Source organism: Apteryx mantelli, chromosome 1 (genome assembly GCF_036417845.1).
Source record: "Apteryx mantelli isolate bAptMan1 chromosome 1, bAptMan1.hap1, whole genome shotgun sequence".
NCBI classification, from domain to species: Eukaryota; Metazoa; Chordata; class Aves; order Apterygiformes; family Apterygidae; genus Apteryx; species Apteryx mantelli.
Window position 1 is genome coordinate 100475991 of NC_089978.1, and position 11252 is coordinate 100487242.

General features: G+C 38.5%; 1 protein-coding gene across 1 annotated transcript; it reads right to left on the reverse strand.

Annotated features, from left to right (window-relative positions):
- Positions 1 to 455: 455 nt before the first annotated feature.
- FAM3B (FAM3 metabolism regulating signaling molecule B) lies at positions 456 to 11036 on the reverse strand. The gene is made up of 8 exons (XM_067298537.1): positions 10929 to 11036; positions 7397 to 7540; positions 6381 to 6504; positions 4943 to 5001; positions 4069 to 4119; positions 2791 to 2878; positions 1889 to 2021; positions 456 to 959 (listed from the first exon to the last, which is right to left on the reverse strand). Exons 1-8 carry the CDS (start codon positions 10945 to 10947, stop codon positions 873 to 875), a joined length of 705 nt encoding a protein of 234 aa, XP_067154638.1. The 5' UTR covers positions 10948 to 11036; the 3' UTR covers positions 456 to 872.
- Between the last annotated feature and the right edge of the window lie 216 nt (positions 11037 to 11252).

The following is an 11252-nucleotide window of genomic DNA, read 5'->3' on the forward strand; positions in this document are numbered from 1 at the left end:
GGGGAATAGCTAGAATAACAGTGAAATGCTAAAGGAAGCAACTTAAAGAAGCTGTGGAATGTGCTTTATGGGAGGCTTCTGAATAACAAATGGCAAACACCAAAAACACACAAATGTCAGTTAAGAAAGTTTTGTGCGTATTTGATCTGCTTCAGTAAAAGGGAAATTGAACAAATGACCTCTACAGTTTCCTTCCAACATGCGTTTGATTCTACAGCTAGCATGGATAACACTTAATCTTGCATGAAGTCATATCTTTTTTTAAACTTACAGGAAGAGAAAATAGTCAAAAAGAATGATGTAGATTTTCAGCATAAATTTGATAAAATAATTCAAATAACTTGCCCTTTGGATGTTAATGTTGTTATTCCATGTTGTTACACCACCAAAAACAACAGGTCAACTAAAATAACAGCAATTTCCATACTTCTTCTGAACAGATACAGAGTTACTAATACACTAACATCAAAATAATTTATTCCGAGTGATTTTATATTACAATTTAGATTAAATGCTGTTTTCATATTAGTCTTTAAAGACAACCAGAACAAAACACACAGTAAAAACAAACAGGCAACAAAAACTAGAATTACTAATGACCATGTATAATCACTTTCAATAAACTTGGTGTTTTATGACTGATCTCCTGAACACTGTAATTCCAAACCAGAGTATTTTATTTCCACTTGTCATCAAAATATCTATTTGTTCTTAGATCAGAGTGAAACCTGTGAAGAAAGAATGCTTAAAAACTGTACATATGACTTATTTTACAATTATTGTTCAGGTGCTTGTAGGTGTCAGGAAGCAACCTACTAGAGTCATATGTATAAAAATATAGAAGTGTCTTTATTAGTAAGGTATTCATTTGTTCAGATCAGGTTTCTTGGGATACAGCCTTCTATCTGGATTTCAGCTGGCCAGCCACCATACCTGTTGTTCTTGTCAGAATGGTTTATCTATTAAAAAAAAAAGGAGAAAAAAAGAAATTTAGTTTACCTTTTACAAACTAGTTTGTCACACCTCGTATAAGAGAACAGGGAAAATGGAGTAAGACTAGGAAGCTGAGAGTTATGTTGGACATCTTGCTTGTCATAATGGGTGAAAATTCCACCAGTTTCTCTCTTACATACAATGCTGTATTTATTTCCCAGATAGAAGTCATAATATACACTAAATGGAATACTTTTTTCCTGCAGAAGCTCTGTAATGCTAAGAAGATTGCAACAATATTCTAGGGTAAATTAACTATGGAAATTTCACATGCCTTTGAAGAGACTCAGTATCATAAAGAGAACAGAATTCTGAGTTGGATCTTTTCATTTCTGTTTGTCTCCCTGTCATGCAGAAAGAGCAGTAGTGGACTTACAGCAAGCAGATAAAGTCACAGATGAAAACAGAAATATGATATAGAAATGGCATCTTTAATACTCCTGAAGCTTGAGGGCAAGTTATGCAGAACAGCTTTGTGATGCAGGGATTGCTTTGCTTGCATAGTCAATATGAGACAGCCCAATTTTCAGACAAAGCAGCCTTGAATTTTTATAAGCCCGTGGAACTGTCCTTCCGGAAGAAAATGTAAGCCTCTGTACAGCAGGTTAGGCTGGACATTTCAAAACTGAGACTCTCTAGAATCACTGATCACTTCTGTAAGTATGTTGTAGAAAGTAAAAGCAGTCACAAAATGATTTAGCACTGGTGTGGTAAAAGTCATATTGTACACGGCCCAGATCCAAACCAAAGAATGAGAACACATTAGAGAACTTGCTTTGTATAACTGGGACTTACTAAACAGACTACAGTTCTTTTAGCTCCACTACTAAATCTGTACCAGAAAGCCATACCTAAAATACAGACAAATACAAAGTGAAAATATAATGAACCTGACCTTTTCTTTTTGGATATTATCTGGCAGCTTGAAGCCTTTGGCAGCTACAAAGGCCCAGCTTGACCTAAACTTGATATTCTGTATTTCTTTACTTCCCAGCTCTTCTACTACTTTTTTGGCATCATTCTTCAACCTAGGAAAATTTAGCACAAAAAAAGTGTTAAAAATGCAGGACACGAGACAAGCTGAAAAAGAAGACAGTTGATTCATGGTTTACATAGTAGGTCAGCAGAAACAACGAGAAGTCTAAAACCTCCTCTCTCTTGAGAGCTTAGTAGCACACCATGAAATTCACAGAGCAAAATCCTTCTTTTTTTCCTCCTCTGTAAATTCCTGATGTTAATAGAACCTGTTTGCAACAGTGTAGTAGAAACAAAAAGGCATCTCAAGTACTATTTGACATTTCATCTCTTTTTAAAAATTTCATGCTATAATCCTTACTTATCAATCAAATGTATTAAGACTTTCCCTGTATAATCATGAATCCTTACCAAGATCACGAATTACCTTATCAGGAATTCAAACTAAAAAAACCCTAAGATCTGAAAGCACTTAAAGAATCAGGTTAAGATGTGTGAAGGAATGCAAACTAGACATGTTATACTTGCAGCTGTGTACCCCATCTCAGTAGAAAGTTGCGACCCAGAGGTAATATCACAGCCCTCAGGAGGACAAACAGATGGCTTTTAAACAAATATAACACCATCTGTTCATCTTTGAAAGCTTCATCATATATGATATGGACAAGCATTGAATGGATCTGGATTCAAAACCTCTGGGAGAGGAAATGAGAGAACAACCCTACAGAACAAAACAATTTGTTGCTTTACAGTATTTTGCAATTGTGATTTTCAAACTATTCATTGCTCTATTCCTCAGCCTATCATGAATGACTTGTTTACCGGGTGCTTCCATCATCATGGGTCACCATGAAGAGCAAGGACCCTTGTGGTGCATTTGCAATGAAAGCCACCATATCTGCAGAGTGATCTGTTGAAACAATAAACAACTGATTATTCATGTCTCCCCAACATACACACATATCACATGCCACCTACTTTCTCTTAAGTTCAACTTGTTCCCAATTTTTGGCCTTGTCTGTTCAAAATGAAATGTAGTTAGGCAATACTTCTGCTCACAGGCAGAGGGCCTAATCCTGAAAGCTGCTGGCTCTCACTGAAGGCTATGAGAGCACAGGTTGATCTGCAGTTCTCAGTAGTAAACAAAAGTATTTATTCTGAATTTCAAAAAAGAAAAAATAATTTAGACTCAAGACTGTAAGTATAGTTTAAGCTTACCTCATATGGTATTATACATACAAGCAAAGCATGGAATAGCCCAGGAGAAGTCCTTGCTATTCTGTGCCTTTATTTTTTTGAGTTTCCCGCTAACTAAGCTGACTAATACACCAGACTGCATGCCCATTTTTTGAGGGCAGTCTATCTGCAGCACTAAGCTATTTATTGCTTTTGCAATTGCCAGACATACACAAGACACTTTTACTGACCATACAAAAAAATAGAATGCAAGCCCTAGAGAACTTACAGTCTAAGTACTGTATATAAATCTTTACCCACATGATTAGTCCCAATGTGATTAATAGGTTTATTCATGCACGTAAGGTCATGAGCATTCCTAAGTGGTCAAAGAATCAGCTTTCAGTACCTCACAACATTCCGGTTTTCCTTACTAATGAGTAATAAAACTACTATTGTTCAAAGTACGGAAAATATGTTAAAAGGTATTCTTAAAGTAGATCTTCTTCCTAGACAGACTGAAGGATGTTAAGAGACAGACGAGCATACTGCCTCCAATGACTTTAGAACTAAAATAGTGCAAAATCTATCAGAAAAAGGAACTGGCTGAAAAAAGTATCTGGGTTTGATATCTGGAGACATGGTAGCCTAACCAGACTGAAATAATGGAGAAAACAGGTGACAATTAATTACAATAAATGTTAACTAGCTCAAGCAACAGGAGATACGTGGCTTTTCAGACAAAGTTTGTCATCAGACCTGGCTACAGCATCTTTTAATAAAGACAATACTTGTTTGCTTCTAGTGGATCCACTTCAATAAGACAATCATAGTCATTCGAAAGAGCAGGATAATAATTTAAAAATAAGTCCTTTCTGAACACTGAAATGTTAACAAATGCTCCATCATGCTTTTTTCTCCTACCTCCATCCCACATGTCAAAAAATTTTGTCGCTACAACTTCTCCTGTTTTATCTGTAATTAAAAAAAAGTTTGTAAATATAAGGCAAAAATGATTAAATTTAATTAGCATACACAGTGTTTTCAGCTAAAGCTAGGCATCTCCAATATTTAGTATTATTCTGCTTTTGAGCTTTATTTGTTTGAATTTTGAAATGGGAAGGAATCTGGAATAACGGAAAATTCTTCATAAATCAGTTCCTTTCATCGTTATAGGACAGACCTGAAAGCTGTCAAATAAAATCACATTGGTAATAAATACATACTTCTTTCAACTAAATGAAGTCACTTGCCTCCCAGCAGACCCAGCGGATCTGAGGCATCAAATGTGATTAAAACATTTTCATTACTTTTTGTTTTAAAGAATGAATTAAGATTATTGTGAGCTTCCATGTTTTTATATGTGCATGTACTATATTAGGTCATAACCATAAACAGGAAATTGGGTTAAGCTTGAGACTATTTAAAGGGGCCTATCAGTGGAGCAGTAGGTATTTTTTACCAAGGGCTGAACCTGAAAATTGAGTCTTACTGCTTCAGGCCACGGTATTTTTCCCATGTTACATAAAAAGTAATTATACTTTCGTCTAATAAAATAAACCACACATCCACATAAACACACACCACTTCTACGTACATGTTATCTACTTTCTTATACTGCTTATGAACAAGTTTGTTTTGCTTGTTCACAAGACTTTTTCTTTCAAATACTAAGTTATACTTAACATGAATCTGTTTGTAACTATTTCCTTTTCATCCACACTAGCTAGTAAAAAAACAAACCTTTTAAAAGTTATTCCTGTACAAATGTATCTCTAACATTTATTCTCTTACTTACAATTCACAATGGCAATGTTTATACCTCTTCCAACATTACCCTTTGCTTCACTTATGAGCCTGAAATTGAAAGAAATACAGTCTCAGTAGGACTCAACTCTCCAGAAGGTCTCATCCAAAGTCGTATTTACCTATGCTAAGTCACTTCCTGGTGTTCATGTTTTTTTCAGTTATTTAATCAAAGAGCCTGTAACAAACAAGAGCTATAGCTTAAAATTTTTGCACATTATACCTGTCAAACAGCTTCCTTCGGAGGGCATGAGTCTCGCAAAATAAGTCAGCTCAGGAAGGTACTTTGTACAAATGCAGCCAGAAAGACAAAATAGAGACCACCAAAAGAAAATGTGGTTCTGAAGAAGTATTTTATGTGGACTGTATCTACACAAAGATTGTTTCAAGATTTTGAAGTCATTCTACCCATTCAGTTTGAGAACCATGAAGGAATATGACTTACAGAAGGTGTTGCCATTCAACAATCAGAGCTTTTTACAGCTTTTCAAGCTGGCTATCCCAAACCATGACAATTAAACTAACTACATTTGAAACTAACAATCTAATACAGTTTTTGTGGAGGAACAAAGTAAATAACTTGAGACTTAGTTATTAAAAAATGAGATAGACATTGTCAGATTTATTCTGAAGTTTATCGTCAGTAAAACATTAACAGTTTAAGAGTCTTTCAGTCTAAGGCTAAAGGACTCAGAGGGCATGTCTTCCAAGCATTCATATTACAACTACTCAGCAATAAAAAAAGTTATGAGTCAGTCAAAGCTAATAAAAGAAAGCCAATCAAACGGTTTGGAGAAAGAACAATGGCAGGTAAACTGCACAGAAACTAGAGTGCTGGTGAGAGGAAAAAACATCCTCCACTGGAAACAGCCTTGTTGTAGTCATCTCTGTGACAACGAGCTATTTCAAATGGAGCACACACAAGGAGCAGAGAGGGAAAAAAATTAAGAGGGCTTTTAAAAGCGTATTTGTAAGTATACATTCAAACCCACTACCTCTAGATTATCTTCAGCCCTTATACCACCATTTCTTTTGAGCCTTTATTTTATGCCAGAGTTCCAATGGCGATGGATTGTCTTGGTTTGAATCATCATCATAAAGGCTGTTTGAATGGAGGAAGCTGGGAAGAAGACAGACCCATGAAATATGATGCAGAAAGGCTCTCACAAAACATAAAAAAACCCTCAGTCATAAATGAAGAGACAGTAATTCAGGAGACAGCATGGAAAACTCATTCCTTGCTAAGAGGCTTTGGAATTAGGGCCTGTTTAGTAGCACTGAAAAGGGAAGACACCAAAGGCTATCAATGGTAGCCTTTTTTTGCATATACTTTTACTGAAGAATACCTTTTTCCCCCAGTAGGAGCTATGAAGCACCCTTCCTCATACTACAAAGCACTTGCTTAGATTTGAAGTTAGACTGGCACTTACAGATTATCCTCAAAACAAATTTTAGCCAGCTTTTCCTTGCCACCACCACTAAGAACTCGATAGGCATAACTACCAGGTGAGCAGGGAGACCAGTGATCACACTTTTGCCTTTTTGGGTCTGGGGCTACAACAATAGAAAAAGAAAAAGGAGAAAACGTTTTTTTGAATGCTACATAAACAATTTCTACATAGAAAGAACCACTTAATGTCAACACACTAAGCTTAAACATTTTTATAGAGTCAAAACCTGCCAGTTTTCCAGTATCATACCAACACTATTGCAGATTTGCCTGGGCTTTAAGGTATCACTGACTTTCAAACTGCTGCTGGGACCAAGAGAAAACTTATCTAGGGAAAAAATGTCCCATATACTCTTGATTTGAGTCAAATCATACTAATTATTAGTAGTAATACTAATACATACTAATTATTATTAGCATTATTTCATGTAACAGGAAACAAGGGCTATAGGGATGAAGCATTCCTACCAATACAAAATTTTTCCTTGCTTAATAACTTAATAGCTATCATCATTCTCATTTTAAGTCTTTTTCACATGATAACATAGTCATAGAATGAGAAAAATATATGCATGAAACTATCCAGTCACATTAGCAGGGAAAAAGCAACAATGAAGATTTCATCACAAAGTTTGATTAGTGATTCAACAATTTACTATAACCGTAAAGAATATATATATATAATAGGATCGAAGCTGCAGCTTTGAAGATCTGTGCTTATATACAAGCAAACAAATAAGGTGTTCTTAACTTATTAGTCACTTAATTAAATGTATCTGCGTACTGGCAAATATATGCTGACATTATGTTTCTTCAAAGATGGTGCCTAAGAAATAGTTCAGGCTTACACTAATTAATTAACTTTATTCAGCCAACTTAATTCTTAGGAGAACAGCACATCATTTGTTAGCTAAGAAGCCGTTTGCCATTTAACATGTAAACACAGAACATTACGTGTAACACTAGGAAAAAAAATAAAGAAATACAACTACATACCCCTTATCACTGGTTTCTTTCCAATATCTTGAAGATTAGTGATAGATGCTGATAGCACCTCTTCAGGTATAAGAGTACTGAGAAAGCATCCCAAGTACCAAGAAGCCAATGCTGTCAACAGAAGTCCTGATAATTTCACAAAACCTGATAAGAAAGAAAGAAAAATGCAGAGATATAAAGATGTATTCATAGCAACACACAACATCTTGTATTTTCTCTGGCACTACTACAGAAACTGGTTATTTTATTTCTGATACACTGGGTAAACACAGCCTTTGGAGATGCTGCAATAGAGCATTTGTGGTGTTCCCCTTTTGACAACCCCTCTCAATTCTAAAACTTGACCTTCAAGCAGAAATACCCCACACAATCCTCGCCTCGAACCACAACCATAAAGCCCCAAAGAAACAAGAAGTTCAGCTTAATCCTAGCAGGATTCTGACTCTGAAAAATAAGTACCAGATACTACACGTGACTATTCAAGTAGTATGCAGTTATCGTTGATTTTGTGTAATAGGCAAACACCACAGGAATTGTTTAAAATCCCTACACTGAACATAGCATATAGGGATCTCCCTTCACCCTTTTGACACCCTGGGAAAAAATGACTGAAGAGGGCCCAAGTAATCCCATCCACACATTGAACTCTGACTGCATTCAAATATGACTAGAGTGATTGCTTCACCTTCTCTCAATTATATCACAGCTTCCATGGATTGTATTAGCAGCACATCTACAGGCTGCAAAAATTAAACAGGATTCACAATTTTCCTGTCTGGGAAGACATTAAATAAAAAAAAAAAAAAGAAAAAAATCCATATTGGATACCTCCTCTTCCTCATCATCAGAAATGCTGTTGTGCATTCCTGATGTAGAAGAAATATATTCCCAAATTTATGATGTTAAACAATGAATTATCACACTGCAGGTCTGAAATACTGACAGTTTGAGGTGATTAGATACTTCACGGACACACAGGCCTGTATAGTTCATTTACTAAAGGAATATTTTGATCAGTACTTAAATGCTGCCATTTAGAAATGGGCAGCAGTCTAAAGTATGCAGGAAAACTCTGCTCTGTAATGAAACATGTCCTTGAACTTAATGGCCCCCGAAAGTGAAAAAGAAGAATTTTGAGTTTCATAGTCCTGAAAATCAAGTTTAACATAACCAATGTCCAAAAACATTATGTTCATTTTGCCAAACTTATTGTTACAAAATATTTTCTATTGTCTAGCCTAAATCTTCCTCATAATAGCTTTCACTCCAGTCTTTGAACTTCAGTGAGGATGAGAACAGATCATTATGAACATTCGAGGTTCTTTTGTAAATAATCCCAGTTTTCCATTTGCTGGATCCCCCTCAAAAAAACAAACCCCTTTTAAGATGTTGATCTGAGCTCCCCAAACATTCTGTATCATTGTATTTAGCAATCATGAATGCATGGACTTATATGACTGTAAGGAAGACACTGTGAGAAACATACTCTATTTTCATCAGGGGATTAAGACTGGGAAGGTAATATAATGAATCTTCAGAGATATAACAAATTTCCTAATTATTATCTCAGTCTAAGAGAAATCTCTCTCACCCTACTACTAGTAATAATACAAAACTACATTAAAATAATATTGAAAAATACCCCATCAACATTTGTGTTACACAGTGAATGTGAACACTGACAAACACAAAGTTCACACACCACAAAGAAGGAAAGAAGCTGCGTGCACCAAGTAGAATGAAATTTACTCCCTTCCTTTGAATATTAAGATTCAGATTTACACATGAAATATTTAATTTGTGAAGGTGAACAAGTCACAATTTTTAAAGACAAAAAACAGAGGAAGAATTAAGTGGAAACTATAAGAAGTTTATTTAAAGATTCTAGCACTTTTATTTATTGGGGGGGGAGGGGCTGGTAAAGGTCTATGAGCCCGTTAATTAGATTTTGCGTTGCTTATTCTGTTGTTGGTTTGGCAGCTTTATCTTTAAAACCATTTTGAATTGTTTTTATCAGAACTATGAACAAACTCTGGTGCAAACTACATTGGAGAGCGCAGTATTTTACCTACGTAGAAGATAAAGTATGAAACGTCTAACTTCAGTTATTACCTGCCTGTATTTTACTTAAATCACAAGCTTCTTGAATGTTTCCAAAACACGCCTTTTAATGTTTAAGGAATACATTTACTAGCTCTTCTGCACAATTTGTAGTTAGTTCACAAAACTGTTGCAGAACATTTTCATTGTTCACCAGCTTCTGGTTTTGCCTTCACAGATTTGGAAGCCGTGAGGAGACTGCACTGAATCTATCCACTGGGTCCACCTGGATCTTTTAGATTTCCTGAAGTTACACATCCTGCACATGCATGCCCTCTTCTGGGCACTTACATAAACACGCAAAAAACCTAGACAATAGCAGATAAACCATAAGCTCAGACAACCTTAAAACAGTTTAAAGAGCTTAAGATTTCTGTAATTATAAATTGCAAAGTTAGGTCTACATTTGCAAGAGCAAGAACGTTCTTTTGCCAGTTTCAGGGCTATGACTCATCAGTCCAGTATTACATTCAGAAAAAAATGAGCAATATGGGAACTGTATGCCCCAGAGAGGCGCATCCTCTGCTCTGATGGGTGACATGAACCTTCCTTGCTCCATTTTGCCTTTAAAAAGGTGGAGAGGTGCTGCCAGCTCAGAGATACTCGGCAGTAGTCACAAAGTCAGACAGACAAGGAGGATGGAAATGTATGGGCAGCCCAGAGGGTGTTGCAGAAGGACACTCGAGAAAGCAAAGTAGAGGGAAAAGCTCATGGTGGGTCCCACCTTCCAGCTACTCCCAGATTTCCTTTCTCCCTCCGGTGCTCACTTGCATCTCAGCAGCAACTTAAGCATTAAATTGAAGCGCAAGATTCTTTGGTGCTTAAGTGACTTAAAAATGCTCTTGCTGCCACACCTGGCTAATGCACACCCACCTGCACACAACTGGACTTCCACAGCAAAAAAAAAAAAAAAAAAAAAGTCAATTGAAGTCCCAAGTTTAAATTCATCCAGCCTAAAAATCTTGGCCTTGATCAATTTTAGAGAGTTGGTCAGGGGCTCGTAACTAGGCTGACTGAAAACTGGGGGAAACTGGGCAAGGAAGAAGACTGGCACTATTGAGAACTTTGAGTTATCCTCAACCTTGGGAAACACCGCAACTTTTAGAAGCAAAAAAATGAAGCAAGGAGAAAAAAAAAAAAAAAAAGGCTCCAGTCCGCTCAAGTGTCCAAGCTGGTACTGAGCTTTTAACAAAGCCGCGGTCCTGCTCCGCTTAGGCTGAGCGGCGGGGCCAGGCCTCAGGCGCCAGCGGGGTGCGGTAGGCGGCGGCGCCCCGCTCGGCTCCGGCCGCCCTTCGCCCCGCTCCCGCCGCGCGGAGCACGCTGCCGCCCGCCCGGGGAGGCTCTGCCGGGGGCACCGCAGCCGGCCCCGGCACCGCGCCTCCCTCCTGGCTCGGCGGGGGAAAGCCCCCGCCGCCCCGGGGCTGCTACTCACTGTGTCGGCTCAGCCACATTTCTCACGGTGGCGGGGGACGGGCTCTCCGCCCCCCTCCCCGCAGCCGTCCCGCGCTCCTCCTCCTCCTCCTCCTCCTCTCCGGGGCCGGGCAGAGCCCCCCCGCCACGGCCAGGTGCCACCTGGACAGCGCGGCCGGCAGCGGGAGGGAGGGGGAGAGGCGGCCACCTGCCCGCGCCGCCCTGCCCCGCCTCGCCGGCGGCTCCCCGCCCCGCCGCGCCGGCGGTTCCCCCCCGCGGGGAGGGACGCGGGAGGCTGCCCCAGGGCCTGGCGGCGAGGCGGAGGCTCACCCGGCCTCCGAGGCGG

Coding starts and splice junctions, on each gene's coding strand:
- FAM3B (XM_067298537.1), bottom strand. Junction 4,120..4,942: donor AAACATTGCCATTGTGAATT/GTAAGTAAGAGA, acceptor TTTTAATTACAG/ATAAAACAGGAGAAGTTGTA. Junction 960..1,888: donor ATAATATCCAAAAAGAAAAG/GTCAGGTTCATT, acceptor TTTTTTTAATAG/ATAAACCATTCTGACAAGAA.